At 37.4% G+C, this 24327-nt stretch overlaps 1 protein-coding gene across 1 annotated transcript in view; it reads right to left on the bottom strand.

The window, feature by feature from the left end:
* Nucleotides 1–22602, bottom strand: part of LOC134801327 (uncharacterized) — a 31077-nt gene extending 8475 nt beyond the window's left edge. The window contains exons 1-9 of the mRNA XM_063773868.1: nucleotides 22504–22602; nucleotides 15534–15689; nucleotides 12804–13006; nucleotides 8878–9064; nucleotides 6858–7240; nucleotides 4686–4797; nucleotides 2877–3156; nucleotides 1703–1724; nucleotides 1129–1279 (exon numbers count right to left, since the gene is read on the bottom strand). Of these exons, the coding sequence (XP_063629938.1) occupies nucleotides 1129–1279; nucleotides 1703–1724; nucleotides 2877–3156; nucleotides 4686–4797; nucleotides 6858–7240; nucleotides 8878–9064; nucleotides 12804–13006; nucleotides 15534–15689; nucleotides 22504–22558 (1549 nt within the window). The 5' untranslated portion in view covers nucleotides 22559–22602. The remainder of the gene's footprint in view (nucleotides 1–1128; nucleotides 1280–1702; nucleotides 1725–2876; nucleotides 3157–4685; nucleotides 4798–6857; nucleotides 7241–8877; nucleotides 9065–12803; nucleotides 13007–15533; nucleotides 15690–22503) is intronic.
* Between the last annotated feature and the right edge of the window lie 1725 nt (nucleotides 22603–24327).

Genomic DNA, 24327 nt, shown 5'->3' with positions numbered 1-24327 from the left:
GACGATATATATAATATAGGTACACATATAATTATAAATACTTATATACATAGAAAACACCCACAACTCAGGAACAAATATTTGTGATGAACACACGAATAAATGCCCTTACCAGGATTCGAACCCGGGATCTCCTGCTTCGTAGGCAGGGTCACTACCGACTAGGCTAGGAGGCCGTTTAACTATAGATTCATGGATACGCTCTACTAAATCTCAGGGCGCGAACTGGATGCCTCGTGCGTTTATTATCTAAAACCAAAAATACACTAACCCGGGGTTGACCGGTTAAACCGTTAACCCAGGACAAATTGTACTGGTAACCAGGTTTAACCGGTTAACCCCGGGTTAATGGGATGGTGCAAGTGGCCCTAAAGGGGCCCACTGATTAGCAGTCCGCCGGACGGTATCGGCCTGTCAGTTAGAACAAAATTTTGACACTTCCGAACAACTGACAGGCCGATACCGTCCAGCGGACTGTTAATCAGTGGGCCCCTTAAGTAACGAACTTAGTTACATCATTGAAAATGATTTTTTAGTATTTAAGTTTTTTATTATTGTATATATATATGTTAGTTTGTAAGGTATGTATCTATGGGCCTTAGTAGCCTGAAAATAAATGCTTTGATTTGATTGATTGATTGATTGTGAACGTGCCAAAAGTGATCATAGAAATAAACGCAGACATGTTGCTCCTCAGCACGAGTTATCTCACTAATCTTTACGAGTATAATCCCACTCACATTTTACTTATCTATACCTACTTGCTATTTGCAAACATCTGTATACGTAGGCAGCTGTCCCAATAGTAATTGTTTCAAAAATGGTCTTGACATTGCATTGACTTTTCCTTTACCAAAATAACAGCACATTTTATCTCTTAAAATATTTTGTTGTTATATTTCGTTTGTTATGTATTTCATTTATAAATAATAACAATAGATAATCTAAACCATACTAAACTCTAATTTAATGTAAGAAATCAAATGAAGAATAAATAAAATAAATCCTTGAAGTTATTATATTTTTAAATCATTATTATTATTTTCACTTTATTTTGCCAGAATGCTTCTTATTTAACTGAAAATGTGTCCCACCATGTTACCTAACAATTTTCACGTCACCACTTACTTGCAAAAACCACCATATATTGCCGAAATACTGCACCGTCGAGCACTTTAATCATTTTAAACAACACTAATTTCCCAAAAAATGCACGACTTAACAAAAATATATAAGTAAATATTACGAAATTATGATAAAAACACGTCGAACCGTTTCGCTTACAGCCATAGAAGTATGTATGAATAATTGTAATCTTTAAAATGGAACATCTATGTAGTATACCTACGTTGATTTGCATTTAAAGAGGTTTCCACTTTACTATCTAGGCGATTATCTCAGTAAGATTTTACGGCGGCAGTACTGATAATAGGTATGAGGATGATGTTTTTTTCCCATACCATCCCATACCTACCGTAAAATGTGCTTACTTTGCCCCAAAATTACAAATTTAATCTAAATTAAAAAAAAATATTGGCTAACCAACCAAATACAAAACCGCCTGGATCCTGTCACTGAACGACCTGACGTAATGTTTTGATCTACCCTCAACTGGCTTAAGGAGCCATTTGAGGGTAGACTTTGTTTACTTTTATTTAAATACCTAAAGATACAGACCATAGACTATGCACATAACACATACAAACTGGTTAACATCTCCGAAGCTGTTCAAATTGTATGAGTATGAGTCACAACTCACAATACAATACAAATGCAAATATTCTTTATTGCACACGACTGGTTTGATCATTTTCCCAAAATCATAATTTACCTGTAGCATAATTTCTATTCGCATTTTTTCCTAATCTTAATTTACACTAGACGCATTAATTCCTAACATGATTTTTCCATTCGCATATTTTCCCATTAGACAATTTGGCCACTCACAAATATTTCTTACGGCGTTTATTCTATAATCAAAAAATCGATTACCCCACCCCACTTTCTTTTCAAAAAACATTTAGTGTACAACTTAGCTAGACGGAGCCCCGCTTCGCGGGGCTCCTATTTCTGGGCGATTTGCCCTTCGGGCATCTGAAGCTACCTAACGAACCTAATCTACCTACACTTTTTTCCCCAAAGTGTAATGTTTTCATGGACGTCACACTAAATTAATAGGTGGGACCATGGTAATATTATCGCCTAAGACATAAAAATAATGCGAATAAAATGACTTGGAAAGTATTAATTATGAGAAAAATTTAACCTAGGAATTAATGCGTCTGGTGTAAATTAAGAATAGGAAAAAATGCGAATAGAAATTATGCTACAGGTAAATTATGATTTTGGGAAATTGATCTAACCAGTCTTCAATACAGAAAAAACAGCAACACGAGTATGGATAAACGACAGATGGTGTTCGATGTAAGTTAAACGTACTAGTACTCGACATGCTAATGCCCAATAGATGATACTTTGCTGTCACCTCTATTGACAATGACTTAAGTTTCAAGATGACATGTACTGGGACCGCGTCGAGCACCAGTACGTTTACACTCCTCAATTAAGCTCTTGTGGTGAATAAAGAAACTCCAGGATAGTACTATCTTCTTTTTATTAACTTATTAACTATAGTTGGTCAAACCAAGCAAAGCTTGCAACACCCAAACACTCGCAGGTAGCTCAAGCTAGATGAAAAATAGAAAGATTTTTTGCCACGTGTACCTATCACGCGGCCTGTTTTGCTTTGGAGAATTTCTCTCTTTTATCCGACTTGAAGAAAGGTAGTAAACTTTCAGGAAATTTACGCTAAGAATCTCTACTTATTTATCTTAAGTATCTAGGCAAATAATCATAAAACATCTTTATCATAATACTATGTTTTATCTGTATTCCTCAACTCATACTGAATCTCAGCAAAATTCTTCCCACTAGTCTCCGGCACTCCAAACGCTATAAACCCAGCTAGTATTACAGAGATCATTCCAGAAATCCAAAATGTCGGCGCTGCCCCAATGGAGTCGACCAAGGAAGAAAAGTATCGGAGTGTTAGGAAGCCAGGTATGGTGCCTATGAAGAAGGCAGTGGTGGATCCGATGCCTCGGGAGCGGTCGTCGAAGAGTTCCGCTATGAGCAGCCAGAAAAGGGAAGACGGGCCTGGAAGTTGAAGAAATGGTGTTTTATGCAACGGGAATATTCAGAATTTGAACCTGGGTCTTAAGGTATCATTCGGATTCAGTTTAGACTGCACCAGCGTAATTGCTGCAGTATGCGCGACATTGCTGTAGACTGCATTGCTGTCGCAAATGTCACAAGTTCAAAAGTGTCGCTTAATCGAATTTAAACTGTTGTGAGACATACTAACATTGAATAATTTTACGGTTATGTTAGTGCTTGAGAAAGGAGACCTAGGCTCTCCGAAACATGTCGCGCGAGTGACTAAAAACAAGTGAGTCTAAACCGTAAAATTATTCAGTGTCGCTTAACTTCATAGTCGGATAAATCCATCTGTCAGATTATGTGATTTTGGTATTAAGAAAAAGTATAGTCCTCCACCTCGATTTCGATGACGGTGATCTCAGCAATCAAGGGTTTTTCCTCATGAGCTCTTATGTGGCTGGCCAGGCCAAACTTGTGCTTAAAAACTCTGTCACATTCACGGCAGTAGAGTTGACCGGCTGTGTTGCACGTATACACGTAGGAGGGCTTAGGTCTTTCCTTGCGTAATTGGCGTAAAGTAATAGGGTACCCTAGATATTTGTTGAGAGGGTTGAATGGATTTACCCGAGTTGGAAGTTAACCACTCACTTGCTTTTGGTAACTGTAGCTACCAGCTGTCACCCTTATTTTATTATAATAATAGAGGTCACTGAAAAATATCAAGCATGTGAGTGGTTAAGCGTCACAAAAGGTCCATTTATGAAGAAGTTTATATTAAATTTGACGTTAATTCAAATGTCATAATTGATGTCACCGCCCGGATTTATGACATTTTACGGTAACAGTAATGTCACTCTGCAATAATACTGCGAACTAACGCTGGTGGAGTCTGAATCCAGACGGTTAACACAGAATGATGATCACATTTTGCTTTTTTAGGGTTCCGTACCCAAAGGGTATAAACGGGACCCTATTACTAAGTCCGTCTGTCTCCACTGTCCGTCTGTCTGTCCTTCTGTCTGTCTGTCACCAGACTGCATCTCATGAAAACTGATAGCTAGACAGTTGAAATTTTCACAAAAGATGTATTTTTGTTGCCGCTATAACAACAAATACTAGAAAGTACGGAACCCTCGGTGGGCGAGTCCGACTCGCAATTGTCCGGTTTTCTGTAAAATTTGCTTCCAATATCCTTAACTTTGAGGTACAGGAGGCTAATGCGTAATTTATAGCTTATTAAGGTGGTGGTACTAGTGTTCGACATGCTAATGCTTTATAGGTGTCACCCTGCTGTCACCTCTATTGACAATGACTTAAGTTTCAAGATGACATGTACTGGGACCGCGTTGAGCACCAGTACCACCACCTTAGGAGGAGGCATAATATTATGACCAGAAACGGGCAAACAAAATGCTGTAATAGATAGAGAGACATCACGCTTTGCGTTTTAATGTAAAATTTGACTACTGTAAATTTGAATACCTACATAATTGTAATTTTCTCCCAAAAACTAGTTGAACAATTACCTGCACTGTAGCAATATACGACGATTATCAAAGATATTAGCGGTAAATAGTTCAAGAACCCGGATACTTTTGTGTCCGTCTCTGTGAGCTTGAAAAATGTTCCAAGTCCAACCTGTAGAAATATTAAAAACACGAAATATAATTATGAAACCAACGCAATTCTAGGATAATATAAGACCTATAGGTGTACAATTGTACTATGTAGTTGCGGAAAGTTTCCCAAAAATCGAAAATGTACTCGAAAAGTATCCTCGGGTTAAACCTACTAAAGATTAACCTACGAAAAATTGTCAAGCTATTTAAAATATCTTATCTGTAAGTACCGTAAAATGGGGTGAGTAGATGCAAAACTGATATTCAAACCTCGATAACATTTTATTTTTACATATGCAAACTGAATGGTGTAGGTACATAATAAGTGTTCCGGACGTTTGTATTTTAGTTTTTATTTTATTTTGGGTACCGTAAACCGGGGATACTTTGATCAATTTTAGAGTTTGGCACCATTTTTTGACGATCCTAATATACGTAAAAATATGAAATAAAAATATAATAATCGGTTTTTTCTCTTCTTTCCGTCTGCCAAATAAAAAAAAATTAGGACTTATAATTTTTTCAGAAATAAATAAAAACAACGCGATCAAAGTTATATTCAGAATGGGGTTACTTTGAAACCACTAATTTTTTTGCTGACAATTTAAAGTAGACCCGCTAAAAAGGCTGTAAAAAATAAAAATAATAAAATCGGTTAAGTACTTTTTAAGTTATTTATATCTTTAACGTGTGGGGTTACTTTGATACCATACCAACAGATACAAATTAAAAAATTTAAGCGCTTATTAGATTATTTACTATAAATAACGTAGGGATTTAACTTATCATTGCACTTAGCAACAGATTTTTGAATTGCAAGCCTTTCCGTTTCAGTAAATTTGGTCTGTACACCCGGGTTTTTGATATGTTGCCTATATAGGTAGGTACTTATTGTATGAAGTTCTATAAAAATATTGTATGCTTTCGATGCGGCATGAATAGATTTTGTGCCCATGTTTGCGAGTGTTGTTCTTCTTGGTATTTTTTGTAGTCTCGTTACCCGATATTATTTGTAATCTCTGGCATTATTTCTATAAAAAAAAACAATGCATATTTATTTATTGTAGAATTAATACCCTGGGCTGGTGGCCTTACGCACGTATAATAAAATACCTAAAGCAAAGCCGCAGGATACAATATAGCCAATTTCCACCCAGAAAGTTAATTCCATACAATAGAAACTGGTAAAAGAATGTTTAAAATCAGATGAGCAGTTCCGGAGATCAACTCCTACAATACCTACAAACTTATAATTCTACAACCTCTACCTCTTTCACTGACTCAAACGATACCTATTTGTTATATAACTACTGAAAAAAATACATAAAAAAATCGTAAGCTGCCAAAATAATTCATGGTGTTACTTTAATCTTTTGATCAATTTCACCACGTATAAGTGATCAAAGACACCCCGACCCATGGATTCCCCGGTTACGTGCGCATGTGGAGGTTGTCGAATTCAGGTATTTTTTTATAAACTCGCGAATAAACACTGATTGACCTAAGACACTATAAAATTTACATGTATTAATTATTGACACGAATACAGTCAAAGTTTTTCAACCAATTAAACCAGGACGAAAAGCGTACTCGCCATTAATATTTTTTTTCTAGACGAAATAATAATATTACACTCGCATCCGCTTACTGCGCGGTGAAACAATTATCAGTGTTGCCAATAAAGAAAAAACAACTGCGAAATTATTTTTCAACTCGTTAAAACAAGGACTTTAGTAGCGGAGAGAAGTTGCTATCAAAGTCGACCCGCAAATCAAAGTAACCCCGGTTTACGGTAGTTCCATTTCGTAACTTTGACGATAAACAGGAAATCCCACCTCACCCCGTAGTTCCTCGAATTTGGGGTGAGTTGAGTTTTCATACAAAGGTGATTTTGGGAGATTGTTGGATCGTTTTTTTTAATTATGATTACTATAGCTCTATTTTAAATTGGAATACATTATTTTTGTAGCAGTAGCCTTAAAATCCCATCTCACCCCCTTTCATGCCTTCTCTCCCCATACATAACCCATCTCTCCCCGCGAACCCTACTCACCCCATTTTACGGTAGCAAAAACTTACCATACCAACAGTAAATCCAAGCAAAGTCGTCGCCAAAATGGGTTTCCTCCCAAACCTATCCGTAAGCAACATAGTCGAAAAACTGGCCACAAGTTGTATAGCACCAATTATACCAGACGCCACTTCCGACCTTACGCTCGTTCGCGTAACGTCTAAAATCGTCTGCAGATACGTCGCCACACAGTTATATCCAATCAGGAATACTAATGCACTTATAGCACAAGGCTTTATAAGACTTGTTAGGAACATTTTGTCCAAGAAAGCGGTCAGGGGGTTTAATATTTTGTCAGGTTTGTTTGATGAATACTCCTTTAGTTCTTCGTTGGCTTGTTGTTCTGAACATCGAAGGAAAATGAGGACTTTTTTGGATTCTTCGAGTTTACCTGAAACATTAGGGAAGTATAACTACTCACAAAAGGTATTTTTCATACAATTTCCATTTCGGGAGAAAACTGTTTCCAATAACTAAATCTTAACATATCACTTTGATTTTGATGTCGACCGCTTCAGCATAATATATTCTAGGTTTATAGGTTTCACTTTAAAAAAAAATTTGCCTACTTATTGCAAACTGTTAAATAAAATTTGCCCCCGAGTGAAACACAACATTTTTCACCGCACCAACCCGAACAAAATATTTACTCTTATATCTATTAAATATGTATCATTCAAAATCATCATTTAAAAGTCAATTCAACCAGCAAACATAAGAAAACAACTCAAAATTTGCATTTGATTACTTTGCCTCACATGTGAATAAAATGCAACTTTGCTATCGGTCTTTGAACAATCAAGAAAGCCTTTACCAATTGGTGTGGTGAAAAATAAGTTGTTTAGATAGATACCTACATACAAAAGCTTTTGTTGCCGACTATAATTTTATTGATAGAGTTCCGTACCTCAAAAGGAAAAATGGAACGCAAGACACACGTGCGTCTGTCTGTCCGTCTGTCACAGCATATTTGCTCCGAAACTACTGGACCAATTAAATTCCAATTTGGTACACAACATAATGTAACTCCGTGACCCAAAGACGGGCATGTAACGTAAATCAATATATTTTAAATATAGGTAGTGGCCACTTTTGGGCCTGAATACTTATACACAGGCTGCGTATACCTGATACCCTTTTTAGCATGTTGGAAAAGGTACGTACTACAAAATAACAGCGTAAATTCTTACTGTATTATATCAAATGTCTATCACTAATCCAAAGTCAATATAGATGAAAACACAACAATAGCGGCGCGAGAATATTATGAATATTAAGATATTGTTATCCCAACTGGCGGGAGGTCAAAATGGTCACCCTAAACAGTTTAGGTAGTTATAAACAGACATCGTAAATTTTATAACATTTTTGGTGCAGGTGGTGGTGTTAACGGAATTGGTATAGATAATTCCAACGGAAATGGTAATTTAAGGTTAATATTAACGTAATCAAAGCTAATTGATCATAAGGGTTGAAATTGTTTATACCAAATCCGTTAACACCACTCCGCTGCGCAGAAAATGCTATAAAATTTACTATATCTGGTTATAACATAACATTCTTACTTGATATTTTAGAAAACAACAGCTAGCAACAGTAGTCTTTTTTGTGAGATTTTGATAAACTTTAGTAAGTTGTACGGAAATATCATACGTTTCCGTAACTCAGAGGAAGAATTTGTAGAACAAGGACATACAGTAAGCTGTACAGAAAAAGGAACTCAATATATCCACCAAATTTTCTAACAAAACTAAAACAAAATAAAAATTGGCTCATTTTGATGCCTTTATAACTTTCTTTTATTATTTTTGCCCACTTTACTCCTATTTGGTAAAGTAGGTAGAAGATTTCTAATATTAGCTGGTTAACAATTAGCGTAAGCACTAGTTTAGACACACTAGACCTAATCGAGACTATAGATAGCCCAATTTTATTACGATGTTTTCCTAAATATGACATAAGTTCCAAAATACTCATTAGTAAAATTCTCAACGCATTTTTAGGCCACTATGTATTCATAGAACCCACCTTTAGAAAACAAGAAACTCGGACTGTCCGGCAAAAATATAGTAGGTATGCTGGTCACTATAACAAACATGGTGACCATGAGATTCAGGCTGAAGTAGGATATGAACGGTCCAACTCCGAATATGATAACAGCCCCCAACGAGGAAAATATCTGTAGCATCACTCCAAGGGCACCCCGGACTTCCTTCTGTGAATCATAAAACATCCATAGATGACTGAATAGTCTTATGGAACTTTCAGTGGGAGTAGGAGAAAGCGCTATTATTGTTTGTCCCTGTCATAGTCTCATTGTCATTTCAGCCTACTCTAAGCAGTCCTAACTCCGAAGCTACGTCAAAATGCTGGAGGAATTATTGTTAACCACTAGTGCTTGGTGGGCAACAATGAAATCGAACCCGACTACTCTGTATCTTTAGGTATTTAAATAAAAGATGCGATATAATTTCATTCCAACGTTTCAGCTGAGTTGCACCAGCTGTGGTCACGGAAACACTAGGTCCGTCCTTCTTTCCGTGACCACAGCTGGTGCAACTCAGCTGAAACGTCGGAATTTAAGGTAAAAACAATGAAATTATATCGCGGTAGACCCGTTTGTGCACGGGCGTAGCTTTAGTATCGGGGGGGGGGGGGGGGGGGGGTTCGAGATATAAAACGACTAAAAGTACATAAAATAACCCTTATACAAGAAAAATATTAGAGACTAGCTGTGCCCGCGGCTCCGCCCGCGTGGAATTCGGTCTGTGTCAGTAAGCGGCTAATTTCTAATCCTAATTTCTCTCCCTCTCCCCTGGAGGCGGAACTTGAAGTAAAGTTGACAGATGGATATGTTAGAGGACTGTTATTACTGCCCTCCTAAGCCGAATAGCGCTATCTCAAAAACAAATGATTTTGAAAATGGAACTCTCAGTAATAGAAACTAAAGTATAAGTTAGCAATGGATTTTCTTTTGAGATAGCGCTCTTTGGCTTAGCAGGGCAGTGTAGTCCAGATAAAATATTTTACAGTTAGGTACCACTAAATAAAACTACACTCCAAAATCAATAGTTTTTTTCGCCCTTATTTAAATTTTACACGTGATTTTAACGACAGAGTAGGTGTATATCGGACGATACAGTAAGGTATACGCACGCGAGCGAAAGCGAAGCGGCCTGCCTGGCTAGAGCGCCACTCACCGTGGTCTTCTTCAGACTCCTGAGGAAGACCGCGTGCCGTTTGTAACCTCAATGCGTTGCGAGACTTTCGCGAATGATTCGATTTTTTTCGGGAAGGCATGTAAATGTGTATAAAATGCGAGTCCCAAATCGTTTGACTCCGCAAACGACCAGTGCCGGATTAAGATATTTTGATGCCCTAAGCCTTTCTAGACCATGGTGCCCCCTCTCCCTAGGGTCATCAAGATTACATTGAATTTTTTTGGTAAATTGAGTGACGTTCATTGCCGCATTACAGCTGAGAATGGAAATCAGCCACATCATTTTATCACGAAAATTGACAGTGCCACAGCAGTAACGTTGCAACAGAATAATGCTGCTGCAGTCGCCACCCGAATGTCACCTTTATCATATCTTAGAAAGTAATTGATGCGATCCGATAATCGACGATGGCGGAGAAATCCAAAATCCAAACCACCGTATACTAGGTAAATAGTTAGTAATCAATGAAATAAATATGCCGCACACCTGTTCTTATTTTAATTCTATGAATGTTAATATTCTGAACTTTTCGGGGGGGGGGTTTGAACCCCCGAAACCCTCCCTCTGGCTACGCCCGTGCGTTTGTGTAATTAGATATGTGTACAAAACGCTAGAGTTTAAAGTGTTATGTTGAAACGTATTTTTAATCTCGTCATATTAGGTATTGCAACTCTATAGTATACTTGCTTTGAGCCTCAAAGTAAATATTATCCCAGGAAGAGGTGACGCTTAGAGATTGTATAATGTAAACGCAAGATACTACCGATCCCGTTTGCATTTGCTGTTTGCAGTTAATGCGAGTAATTTGCTTTTCATTGTGGTGAGATTATGGCAAAAACAACGGAGATAAAGCCGATGCCATGTTTATAATTCTCTCTCGAGTGGCGTAGACCCTCCACAAGGTGGACTGATGCCCTAGTAAAGGTCGCGGGAGTCCGCTGGATGCTGGTGGCGCAAGACCGATCATTGTGGCATTATTTGGGGGAGGCCTATGTGCAGCAGTGGACGTTCTCTGGCTGATATGATGATGATGATGTTTATAATAATATAGTGGCTATGTAAGCTATAGACTTTTATTCCAGAGCATTTATTCTGCTCTTCTCTGCCATTTATAAAAAAATCTATGAAGTGAATCGACAAAATATTTTTTATCACCGAACCTGCTCACATAATTTCACGAGAATTGGTTGAGAATTGCGACAGAAGAGAACATTCGGACATTTACCAAAGCATTTTTGCAAAAGCTGAAACGCTGACGCTGAAAAGCTCAATTAAGCCAGATCATCATCATCATCGTCATCAGTCTATAGTAGTCCACTGCTGGACATAGCCCTCCCCTAAAGAGCGCCATAGCGCCCTGTCCTCAGCATGCCGCATCCAGCATCTGCCTGCAGTCTTTCGCAGATAACGTCAGCCCAAGAAAAGTCGGCAGCGGATTTGATAGCCCACGCAGTGCAAGTGTTATTTTAAACGTCAAACTTCTATGAAATTATGACGTATAAAATAACACTTGCACTGCGTGGGCTATCAAGTCCGCTGCAGACTTTTCTTGGTCCGACTCTAGTCATCCCACCTGGTCGGAGGGCGTCCTACACTATGTTTGCCGAGTCGCGGTCTCCACTCAAGAACACGTTTACCCCAGCGGTTGTCGGAATTAAGCCACAGTTCACCTCAACTAAGACATTTGTGGATGAGGAGGATTTCACAGTGGTATCAAGAAAGAAGAAGGCGCGCACGGCGCCTCGTAAGATTCAGTGTGGTACCGCCGAACCGGCTAACTCTGGCTTGCGGATTGCTACACCGAGTAAGGCGCTGTACGTATCGCGCCTGCATTACACCGCCACGGCTGCTGAAGTGGTGGAGTATGTACACCAGAAGACCGGATACACGCTGAGGGTATTCCAGCTTCGATCGCGCCACTACGTGCACTTCAACTCTTTTGTGGTGCGCGTGCCGCGACCGCTGCAGGGAACCATCGAGTGCGTCGACTTCTGGCCGAAAGGTGTCGTGTTTCGGAGGTTCCGGGGCAAACTGCCGAATCCGACACAAGAGCAGCCGATACAACGGAGCCACGCCGTTTTGTCGACTAAATAGTGTTTAGTTTTAAGTTTATAAAATACATATGTATGTTAGTCTGTAAGGTATTTGTAATATGGGCCTTGTTGCCTGAATTAAATTTCTAAATAAATAAATAAATAAATAAGACCTTAGAGGATATAACCAAACGGAGTAGCCATTAACATGTGTTCCCCTCTGTCGAAAATAGGCGGCCAATGGTCATTCACAAAGTATGGACTGACGTTTATATACGTTGCTATTTTTAATTAATTTATATGGTACAAAAACAAGTCAAAAATAATAAATAAAAATAACTTAAAATTACAATTAAACTAAATACAAACTATTCTAAAGTAAAATTAAACTAAACTAAACTAAATCTAAAAAAGGCCCCTGTGGCAAGGTCCACAAGATGCTGGCTGTGTTACCCCGCTGAACTGCCAGACTGAAGCGTTGAGCGAGGTAACTGCCAGCTCTTGGGTCCCCAGTTGCTATTTTTACGTTCCTCCCCCGCAAAAATCGGCAGACAGATTTGTACAGAAAATTACAGGCGTCTCCGTTCGGTTATATCCTTCAAGCATAAGACAATTGAGGTCAGGTAAAGGTGAAACTTTGAACTCCTTTCTCTACTCGTTTGCCTCCTAAACACAAACAAAAAAGGGAAAAAAAACTTACGTTAGCAATCTCCGAGGCATAAACCGGCACGACTCCCAGAATGATCCCCTCAAACAATCCATTAATGGCTCGGCCTAGCATGATCATCCATACCTCATTAGCGAAAAGGCACAAGATGGCTGACACTATGCTAAAAATGGCCGACAAGATGGCGCAGTGCTTTCGACCAATGTAGTCTATGAGGGTGTAAGCAACTATAAAACCTGGAATGAAAAGGAAAAAAAAAAACATTTTTAACAAGAAAATTACGAGCGTTTGTAAGGACAAACGTCCCCATTTTCGTCTGGATATTGATATATGCTTAGAGCCATCTTAGAGCATTTAGTAACTGGAGACGCCTTAGCTGTCATTTTCTGTACAAAACAGTCTGCCGGTTTTTGCGAGCGGGAGGGGCACGTCAAATGTATGTACATAACGTACAAATCATGTCAGATAAACGTCAGTCCATTGAAAGTTTGCATACCTAATTGTGCAAGGTTTTCGGCAGTTTGGTAAGCTCTTAAAGGCTCCGAAAGGCTTCGGTTATTAAATGCTCTAAGGAATGTAACTAATGCAAAATATTTTGGGAGTGTGGAAAACTCCGTATAAAATATGTAGTACCCAGTTTTATCTTTGGATATTTCATTTCATTTATTCATTGTATAATCATGTACATAAACGCAAACAGGTGTAAATAATTAAATAAAGTCAGTCCATGACGCCCTGCTAGGGCACACAACATAAGTACTTAAAACTTAAAACTATTGTTATAAGTTAGTGTGTTTGGATAAGTTAATGGAAAATATTTGTGCACAATTTGATGAATATTAACCACAGCTATGCCGCTTTGTTTGAGTTACGAGTGAAATTTAATAATTATAGGAGTTAAGAACGAAAACAAAACTGCAAACAAATTTTTGGAAGCTTTATCTCTTATAATAATTGAAATAAGTTTTTTTTATCAAAAATTTGGTTTTTTGTCGCCGACTGTACTTATCTTTCAATAGGCAACTAATATTTATATTTATTTATTTAAAGACTATTCTAACAAACCCAAACACAATTAGGTTGTTGGTTTTATCACAGAGTGTTATGGTTATATTATCTTGATCCACTTCGCCCTGTGATCCGATTCGCCTCGGTCTACCCTACGCGTACATACAACTGAGATAACAGACAGGTGAAAGTAAATAAAAGCTTGTAAAATTTTTAAAAGGCTTAGCCGTGGAAGATATACCTACGTCAAATTACGTAAAAATATTTTATATTCATTATTTTATAACACATTTTAATAGCAACTATTACATTTTTTTATCATATATATAATATATATCTAAATGTAGGGATTGAATTATAAGGAATTGTCAATATTATCTTAGCTTGCAAAATGTAATAAAATAAAATTAATCCTTAGTTATTTATTCTCACAATACGCTAGTTACGGACAGATGTCGCAGGCAAATTGTAAGATTCGGCATTTTACAAACGGCGTCGTCATTTTACAAACGTTGTCACGTTTGCAAATTGCCGAAGGCAAATTGTTAGTGCGCTCAATAGTGTCAACGTAAACGTGATGGTTGTCTAAGGGTGACTATGGTTTACTGTTTTATCAATTTATATTAACTTTTATACCACACTACCATCCTCACGGCCACCAAAATCTCAAGGTCCCCCAAAAGTCTCAAAACCGAATCAGAGCACCCCACTATCCACGTAGTCTTGTGTGTCCTACCTCTAGAGAGGAATTACGAAACCGGAGGCGCGGAGGGACAGCAGCCCTCGCCAGCTAGTAACCACCAAGCCGAAGCTGCGGAGCCGAGTGTAGTGTGACACTAGTGACCGTGCTTCGTCACGCGAGGGCGGAAGGGCTGCTCTTCCGCAGCGGCGAAGCCACCCAGATCCAAAAGCCTCCCCCGTCCCACGCGCCTTTAATAAGTCCGACGAATTCCAGATTTGTTGCACACCCCAGTATTTTTCATAGTTTTGATGAGCAGCGCCATGCGTGGTAAATTAAAGAACTATTGCGACCAAAATGCCGTGGCAAATTGCAAACGGCGCTGCCAATGTTGCCGACTATTTACAAACGCCGTCGTCATTTTACAAACGTGAAAACCTTTGTAAAATAACGACGCCGTTTTGTAATCGGCGGATTCTTACAATTTGCCTGCGACATAGTCATATAAAACTTATTAAATACATACTAATATATATACACATACAGGATGATTCATGAGACGTGAGCAGGACTAATCCTGCACACTCAGTAACTGATAATTGATCGATCACCGTCGTATTTAGGAGAAACAACAACACTTTTTCCTATTTTTTAACTTTTTGGTGAGGGCAAATTTAATTCTCAACAATCATGGTCACCCTACAGGACCTAATTAATAAACATAAAACCTCTTTAACCGTAATGGCATTTTGATTACGAAGAAAATAAACTGTCAAACTTGAGTGAGATACGAGTTTTCAAAAGTAACCAGACCGTTATGACAGTAATGACATTCAATTTGACACAGAATATCGGTAGTTTAGTATTCTAATTTTAGGGTGACCATGCATGTCGTACAAAAATTAATAACTTTTTTTTTTTCAACACGACTAGAAAATTTACGTTAACCTCACTAATACTGATACGAAACAGTTGCTTATAATTAACGATATGCGCAGTGCTAGTCCTGCTCACGTCTCCTGAATCACCCTGTATATACCTACCTAGTTACCTACATTTGTGATAGTGATACTCACCAAAAGCCGCCGTGAGGAACCCGATAGAACCAATCCAGGAAGCATCATCAGGTGTTAAAGGGTGAAGGAGTACTGTTTCCGAAGAATTCGCCAACTTCACTAACACGGGGGACGCCCAGGAGGCTCCCAGGCCAAGGCTTAGGCAGTTCAGGTTTACTACAAAAGAAATCACTTATAGTATGTATCTTTAGGTATTTAAATAAAAGTACTTAAACAAACAATTTGTACATTTTCGGGTAGTTATAACATTTATTGGTTAACCAACCAAGTACAAAACCGCCTGGATCAGTCACTGAACGACCTGACTTAAACCTACATTATTTGATGGTGTAATGTTTTCTTCTACCACAGAATAAATAATAGTACTAGGTACAGAAGGCTCACTCTCTAACAAAACGCGTCTGTTACGATCAGGGCAGGTATGGCCGCTAGGTGGCGACAGCGCCACGCGCGGCTTATGGCTAACCACCAAAATTGGTGTGGAACGGATGTACTTTTAGCTACCTATAGCAAAGCAACGGAATCGCGGAGTGAGCCACGCCTGCTTCTACCCTCAACTGGCTAAAGGAGCCATTTGAGGGTAGATTTTGTTTACTTTTATTTAAATACCCATGGTATAATAATATACTCCGCCTGGTACTCCATTCCCGTCTTTTCTAGGTCACCTAACTGACACGGGCCTACGTCATCATGCGACAGCGCTATATGATAATATGCGATAGCGCTATATATAGCGGCCATGTTGTTGTGACGCAGGCCCGTGTCACTCTGGGAATGGAAGACCATGTTTTATTAGACTATGTAAATACCTAAAGATACAGAGTATAGAGCCACCCCACACTAAGCGTCTTTTGAGCGTTGGCGTCTAGTCAGCGCTATGGAAAATAGCGTCCTTGCAGCCGCAGTTGCGTCAACGTTGCGTCAAGCAGCAGCCATTGACTAGACGCCGACGCTCGGGAGACACTCCAGGGGCGTATTTACCCCAGGGCCATCCGGGCCATGGCCCGGGGCGCCAACCCCCGGGGGCGGCGGGATGCCGACCCTGGCGGATTGCATTTTGTTTATCTTCCTTGACTTCTGGGGCGGCGAAACGTATTGGCCCGGGGCGCCAAATTTCAAAATACGCCCAAGCGCTAGTGTGGGGTGGCCTTTAAGGTTAGGCGGGGTAAGAGAAACGCGGACGAACCACTTGTACTTATAGATAATTAAAACAAAACAAATGTAACTCTAAAAATAATATCAACTTTAAAAATACTTATACTTAAGTAGAACTTTCTTATACGGTTTCTCTCGCCCCTAAGTAATAATATAAACGGTTGGTATTTAACTGATCGCCAGATATTGTACAAATTTAACATCATCATTTTTTCCACCAAAAATTTGGTCCTATATGTGAACACCTCCATTTACACAATCCATGACAGAACGATTACCGTTCTACATATGTGAACACCTCCAATTAAATCTAGGTACAGGCCAGTAGGTACGGATATGATGGTCGTTTTTGTCTACGTGACAGCGTGCTAAAACGGTGTCCGTCACTTACTATTCCGCGGAGTTAAAAAGTGACAGTTATTGTATCACGAGGATAAATTATAAAGCGATCCATAATACGCCGGCTGAAAACCACTATCTGTCGTTACGACATAGTCGGACGGTTGTAAGTTCCGTAATCAAGTAGGAATCTACCAACTATATGAGACAATATCTATGAAAAGGGACCTTATTGTCGATGGCGTTTACGCCGCACAACGTCGCGCGGCATTGATTTATATCGGAGCATCGATAATAATGGCGTAAGCGTCATCGACAATAAGTTCCCTTTTCATAGATAACGTCACATATAAACTAGGCGTACTACTATGTGGGTAGGATTGCGCCACGGTATTCATCGACTCCGTAAAAATTACTTAAATAAAAATACTTTATAATGCATATTCGCTACAAAACATGTGTAAAGTGATTAAGTTATCAACGAATGTAGTGATACATTGAAGACAATAAAAATTAAGCTGTGTAAAAGTGTAAAAACTTAAAAATGCTAACTCATAACGGACTATGGATTTCTGTGTTTTTCCGCATATGTGAAGCCAAACGGATGATGCTGAACTATTTTAAGGAGTTATAGAGTGAAACCGCAACCAAAAAAAAGTGAATTTTATGGACATTTGACCGATATATGTTTTATATGAACTTAATATTGACAACGTGATAGTAAACAAACTTAAGCGCAATCTGGTGTGTAAAGTCCGAACTACAACGTCTTGGATATTTGTGACAAGTTGACAACCACGGGAATATATGAACGCAAATCAAGTGTACATTCAGCGACATCTACCTCGATAAGCAGGAACTACTACGAGATCAACGTTAGAAACAACACTCAGTCAGATCTATCGTAATACGAGCTTACTAATAAAACGGTTCGTCAACAGAGGGCGCTTAACTCAATCCTAAAAGTTCATATAAAAATCACACAAATATGGAAGACATCCTGAACGAGCTGAAAAAGATACAAAAGGAGTTGAACGAGCAAAAAATAACAATTCAAGAAAGCGGGAAAAGCGTAACAGATCAAGTAACCAAGAATGTTAACGCTTTGTTAGAAGAAAAATTCTGTGTATGGGAACAAAAACACGAAAAACTCAAAGAAATAATAGAAAATCAAGAAAAAAGGATATATTTTTTAGAAAAACAGGCGAGAAACAGAAATATAGTATTTTTTGGTATTGAAGAGACCGAGACATCATACGAGACCCTAGAAAAGAATACTATTAGATGGATAGAACAATATTTTTCCATTAAACTAAACTACAGCGACATACAAGAGGCCAAAAGATTGGGAAAGAAAGGCGAAAAACCAAGACCGTTAGTTGTAACTTTCTCAACTTTAGGCTTAAAAATAAAAATATTTAAAGAAAAAATCGCACTTAAAGATACTCAATACTACATGAAAGAAGACTACCCAAAATATGTCCTTGAGAAAAGAAAAGAATTACAAAATCAGCTGAAATTGGAAAGAGAAAAGGGTAACATTGCCATACTAAAATACGATAAGCTATTTATTACCAAAAACAACACAAAAAGAAAACTCCAAACATCACCTATCAACAATAACTCGCCAAAAGAAGCTGTAAATTCCCAAGCGAATAAAAAGAACAAAACACAGTCACATGAATCATCAGTAAAGAGGTCGAATAGCGTCACCAACGGAGTTATAAAGCCGGGAATGCTAAACTTCTTAGTCAATAAAAACACAGAGACAAATAACAACCAAGCTAGTAAAGATAGCAACCCATAGCAATTAAATTCCTCCTCCCACTCACATACTTTATTCGAACATACAAACATAAGAAATATAAATCAACTTCCAAGCCGGCTGGTCACCGTGGAAGTTCACGACCAAAACCCTCCATGCGAACAGATATACGTATGCACATACAATGCAAGATCTCTCTTGTCTCATGAAAGGTTAGTAGATTTCAAGCAAGCCATTTCAAACATAAAGTACGATATTATTGGCTTATCTGAGATAAGAAGAATAGGGTATAACATCGAAGAAGATGATGATCACATATTCTGCAGCTACGGCCAAACTAAAGGCCAATACGGAGTTGGTTTTATCATAAAAAAGAAATATAAACAAAACGTTGAAAGCTTCGTTGGAATATCGGAACGCATATGCGTCTTGAAACTCAATTTTATAAATACAAAACTTTCTCTGATTCAAGTTCATGCACCAACGTCTGATTCGAACGAAGATGAAATAAACAATTTTTATAATCAACTTGTGCAAGCTTACGTGCACTGTCAAGAGCGTCAAGGCCTACAACTTATATTGGGTGATTTCAACGCACGCGTCGGACAGCGTCGTACAGGCGAAGAAAAAATACTAGGAAATTACTGTTATGGAAAAAGAGATAAAAGAGGCCAAACTCTACTGCATTTCTGCCAGCAAAACAATTTAATAATTGCAAACAGCCTATTTAAAAAGAAAACCAAGAACCTCTGGACATGGCTATCTCCAAAAAATAAAAAAAGTCAGATAGATTACATACTAACCAATAACAAAAATAAAATCGCCAACATTGAGATACTCAATAATATTCCGTTTCCCAGCGACCACCGCCTAATAAGGAGTACGGTTTTGCTATCTAAAGTGACCAAGAGTAGAGCCAAATTCAAAAATAAAATAACCAAACTAAATTCACCAGAACAAACCGAACAATTCCTAGTTAACCTATACGAACAACTCAAAAACCTGGAAGTAAGGAACACCGAGGATACAGAGTTTTTCTATAAGACGATAAAAAACTCTATTACAGAAAGCTTGAAAAACACAGACGACAAAGCTCTGAATATTAAACATTATACAATCTCAGATGACATAAAACGCCTTATAGAAAGACGACACGAATTGACAAAGAAGGATAAAATTACAAAAGAAGAAAAGAGAGAGCGCTGTTATCTATACAAACATATTCATAAGCTCATGAAAAAAGAAAATCAAAACCACAGAATAAAAACTATAGAAACCCATCTCAAATCATCAGGCAGCCTGAAAAAAGGATATAAAGCACTAAATAGCACTAAGCATTGGATTCCTTGCCTATACGATAACTCTACATTAGTCAAAACGTACTCTAGATCAAAAATAATTGAGATCGCTACATCATTTTATACATCTCTTTATTCATCAAACACAGAAGAAATAAATGACTGCCAACCAATTCCTCAAAACTCTACCAAAATAGAGCGATTTTCAAGTTCAGAGATCATGAAAAAATTAGAAGAACTGAAAGCAGACAAAAGTCCCGGGCCCGACGGAATCCCGAATGAAGCATTAAAAGCAGGTCGGTTTCTATTAGTATCTCATATTACTGACTTGTTCAATAAAATTCTGGAAACTAGAAAAGTACCAAAAGAATGGGCAAAATCTGACATCACTTTACTATACAAGAAGGGCGATCCAGCAAATATTAGCAACTACAGGCCTATCAGCTTACAACCCAACATCTACAAGCTATTCGCCTCGTGCCTTGAAAATCGTCTTGTAAAATATACGGAAAACTACCAACCCCCTGAACAAGCTGGTTTCAGAAAACACTTCTCTACAACAGATCATATACACACATTAAATCTTATCATAGAGAAATACCAAGAATTTAGAACACCGCTCTACCTGGCGTTCATTGATTACGCCAAAGCTTTCGATACTATATCGCACAATAGCATGTGGAGAGCTTTACACGACTGCAATGTACCAACAGAGACTATAGAGCTTTTACAGGATATTTATAGAAAAAGTGTGTCATGCGTGAAAATGGAAACGAAAGGCCCAGAAATAAAAATATGCCGAGGAGTCAGACAAGGTGATCCCCTCTCACCTAGAATTTTTATTACTGTGCTCGAAAATATAATGAAAAAGCTCAATTGGCAGGGAAAAGGCATATACATAAAAGGCGACTTTTTAACTAATCTTAGATTCGCTGATGATATCATTATTTTCTCAGAATCAGCTAGTCAACTGCAGAAAATGATATGCGAACTCAACACAGTCAGTCTCAACATTGGCCTAAAACTAAACACTACAAAAACAAAAGTAATGACAAATTCTACAAAACTACCCATTAACGTTAACAACACGGCACTAGAATATGTATCAGAATACGTTTATTTGGGAAAACAAATATCATTTCACAAAAATAGACATCAGGACGAATTAAATAGACGAATAAACATAACATGGAATAAATTCTGGAGCTACAAAGAAGTATTGAAATCAAGAATCCCTATAAAACTAAAGAAAAAAGTTCTAGATTCCTGCATACTTCCCTGCCTGTCCTACGGCAGCCAAACATGGATATATGGAAACGACACCAAACACAAAATTCGAACATGTCAAGCAGCTTTAGAGAGAAGCATTTTAAATATTAAAAGAAAAGACAGAATACGCAACGTCCATATCAGGGAAAAAACGAATGTTATAGACGCTCTAGAATACTGTAAGAAACAAAAATGGAAGTGGGCTGGCCATGTTGCCCGTATGAACGCCGACAAATGGACAAAAAAAATCACTACATGGACAGGCCCGCCCAATAAAAGAATGCAAGGAAAGCCGAAAGATAGATGGAACGATGAGATTGTCAGAGTGGCGGGAAAAGACTGGATAAGAAAAGCAAGAGATAGAGACACCTGGAAGAGTATGGAGGAGGCCTTTACTCGAGAAGAGGTCCTTAGAAGATATTTTAACTAACAAAAAACATATATATACTGCATGTTATACATTATTATTATTTTGAATTTTTTATATTTTTAATCGTAAGTTTACAATTTATCGAGATGAAATGCGTTTTAATTATTTACAATTTATTTTAACTTTTTTTTTGGATTTAATAATGCAATACAAACAAAATGTGAACTATTTTTATAATGCAATTATTATTTTTGTTTTGATTAACTTTAAGACTGTGATATAGATATATTATGATTATTTCAATATTTTTAAACGGATTTTAAATAATTTTATACAACAATTTTGCTCATTTATTAAATTAATTATCTTTATTTCACGGTTTATGACCAAAAATAATTTATTATTAGGTATACTTTTTTATTATATTTTATTTTTTATTAAATTTTACAATCTTATTTTTATTCATTCATGACTTCCTAAATGTTGTTATTAAAATTATTTAAATATCTTGACTACTATAAATCAAATATATTTGTTGCTCTAAAAATTAGGTAACCTATTGTTATATAAAATCAGCATAGCATTAAGCATATTTGCAACTTATGATAATGATGAAATGTATTTACTACTTCAAGCTGTAAAAAAAAAAAAAAAAATTATGTATATACTTGTAACTAAATGTGAATCTTTTTAAGGAATAATAAAGGCTATAATAATAATAATAATAAACTAGGCAAGCAGTTTGTAAAAATATCTAAAAAACACTTTACTCACACGCAAACACTACTGCATATTGCCGAAAAATTGCACTAGTAAACAAATTATGCATTTCTTACTGAACGAATAACACGACTGAACTAAATATAAGTATTACAAACTAATTCGACAATAACTGCTGTTAGGGGTCATCCATTAATTACGTCACATGAATTTCTAGATTTTTTGACCCCTCCTCCCCTCCTTGTCACACTTGGTCACATTTGGCAAACCCCTCCCCCTGGTGCGTCGTCACATTTTTTCAACGAAATCGGCAAATCGAATTAAGTATTATTAATATTGTAGCACAATATTTTTGACAAAGAAATATTAGTAATTTTATAACCCAAAACTGATTAGGATAGAAAATTAAACGAATAAAAACTATTATCATTCCAATAACTTGTTATTTAACTCTAGGTACAGAATATAAAATAATAATATAAATATTTTTCCGGTTACTGATGAAGTTAATCTGACGTCACAAAGTTTGTGACTATCCCGCCTCCCCCTTGTCACATGTCACATTTTCTTGTCCGCCTCCCCCCCTAAACGTGTGATGTAATTAATGGATGACCCCTAAACGTGTATATTTTGTATATTAAGAAATAAATACATACACTTAATTAGCGTTTAAAATTGATTTTCCGCGACAGGTGCAATTGTATTGTATATAAACAAAGAACTACTTACTTATAAAAGCTGTCAGTAACGTCTCTGACGTATGTTTAATGCACATACGGTCATAATGGTCAACCGGGGTAAATGGTACTATGGGGTTATTGCGTCTATTTAACTTTCATTTCAACTTTTGAACAACGTTTAGTTAGTAGAGTTCCCGTCATTTGGAAATAAAGGTACGAATCGCATTCAAATCGTCGACCATTTTAAAATTTTACAGTACATATGCTTACCGCACTAGTGCGGTAAGTAGCACTTTACCTGTCTATGTCGAAAATTTAAAGGGCCATATGTAGGTATATACTGTAAAACGCTGTACGATACACGTGCGAATAGGTAATTCGCAACTCATGTCGATTTAATACACTCCCTTGGTAGTTTAAATCTGAGCAGCAATGTAAAGTTAAACCAAGATAACTGTGCAACGATTTTGACAGCACAGACTGTGCAAGTGTTATTTAAAGGTCATATTTGTATAGAAGATTGACGTTTAAAATAACACTTGCACAGGACTGTGCTATCAAAATCGCTGCAGGAGGTATCTTGGTCTCACTCCATAGGCAAAGGCAGATATGAAAAATCAAGATACACGTATAAATATTTTATTATTTAATACTGGGTTCACTTACATAACTATTTAACAAATCGTCGGCTAGTACCCACCATAGTCTAATAAAACATGGTCTTCCATTCCCAGAGTGACACGGGCCTACGTCACAACAACATGGCCGCTATATATAGCGCTATCGCATATTATCATATAGCGCTGTCGCATGATGACGTAGGCCCGTGTCAGTTAGGTGACCTAGAAAAGACGGGAATGGAGTACCAGGCGGAGTATATTATTATACCATGGTACCCACAACACAAGCCTTATTGAGCTTACCGTGGGACTAGATTGATCTGTGTAAAAGTGTGTTTAATATTTATTATTTATTTATTTATATTGAGAACTAAATGGCTATAGGTTACCTATAGTGACTCTTCATGATTGTTGAATCATTTAGGGTTCTAGCTAAAACGCTATGGAATGTAAGTATAAGTATTGAACAACCAATTTAGCGAGGACCCTAAAAGGCTCTACAATCGCGGAGCGTAATGATATATCATTAAATAAATATCATTACATATTATTATAATTCTAATTAAATATCTCTCGTA

This window comes from Cydia splendana, chromosome 21 (assembly GCF_910591565.1).
Source record: "Cydia splendana chromosome 21, ilCydSple1.2, whole genome shotgun sequence".
Lineage (NCBI taxonomy): Eukaryota > Metazoa > Arthropoda > Insecta > Lepidoptera > Tortricidae > Cydia > Cydia splendana.
Note: the sequence above shows the minus strand (reverse complement) of the source record. Positions and strands in the feature narration are given on the sequence as shown.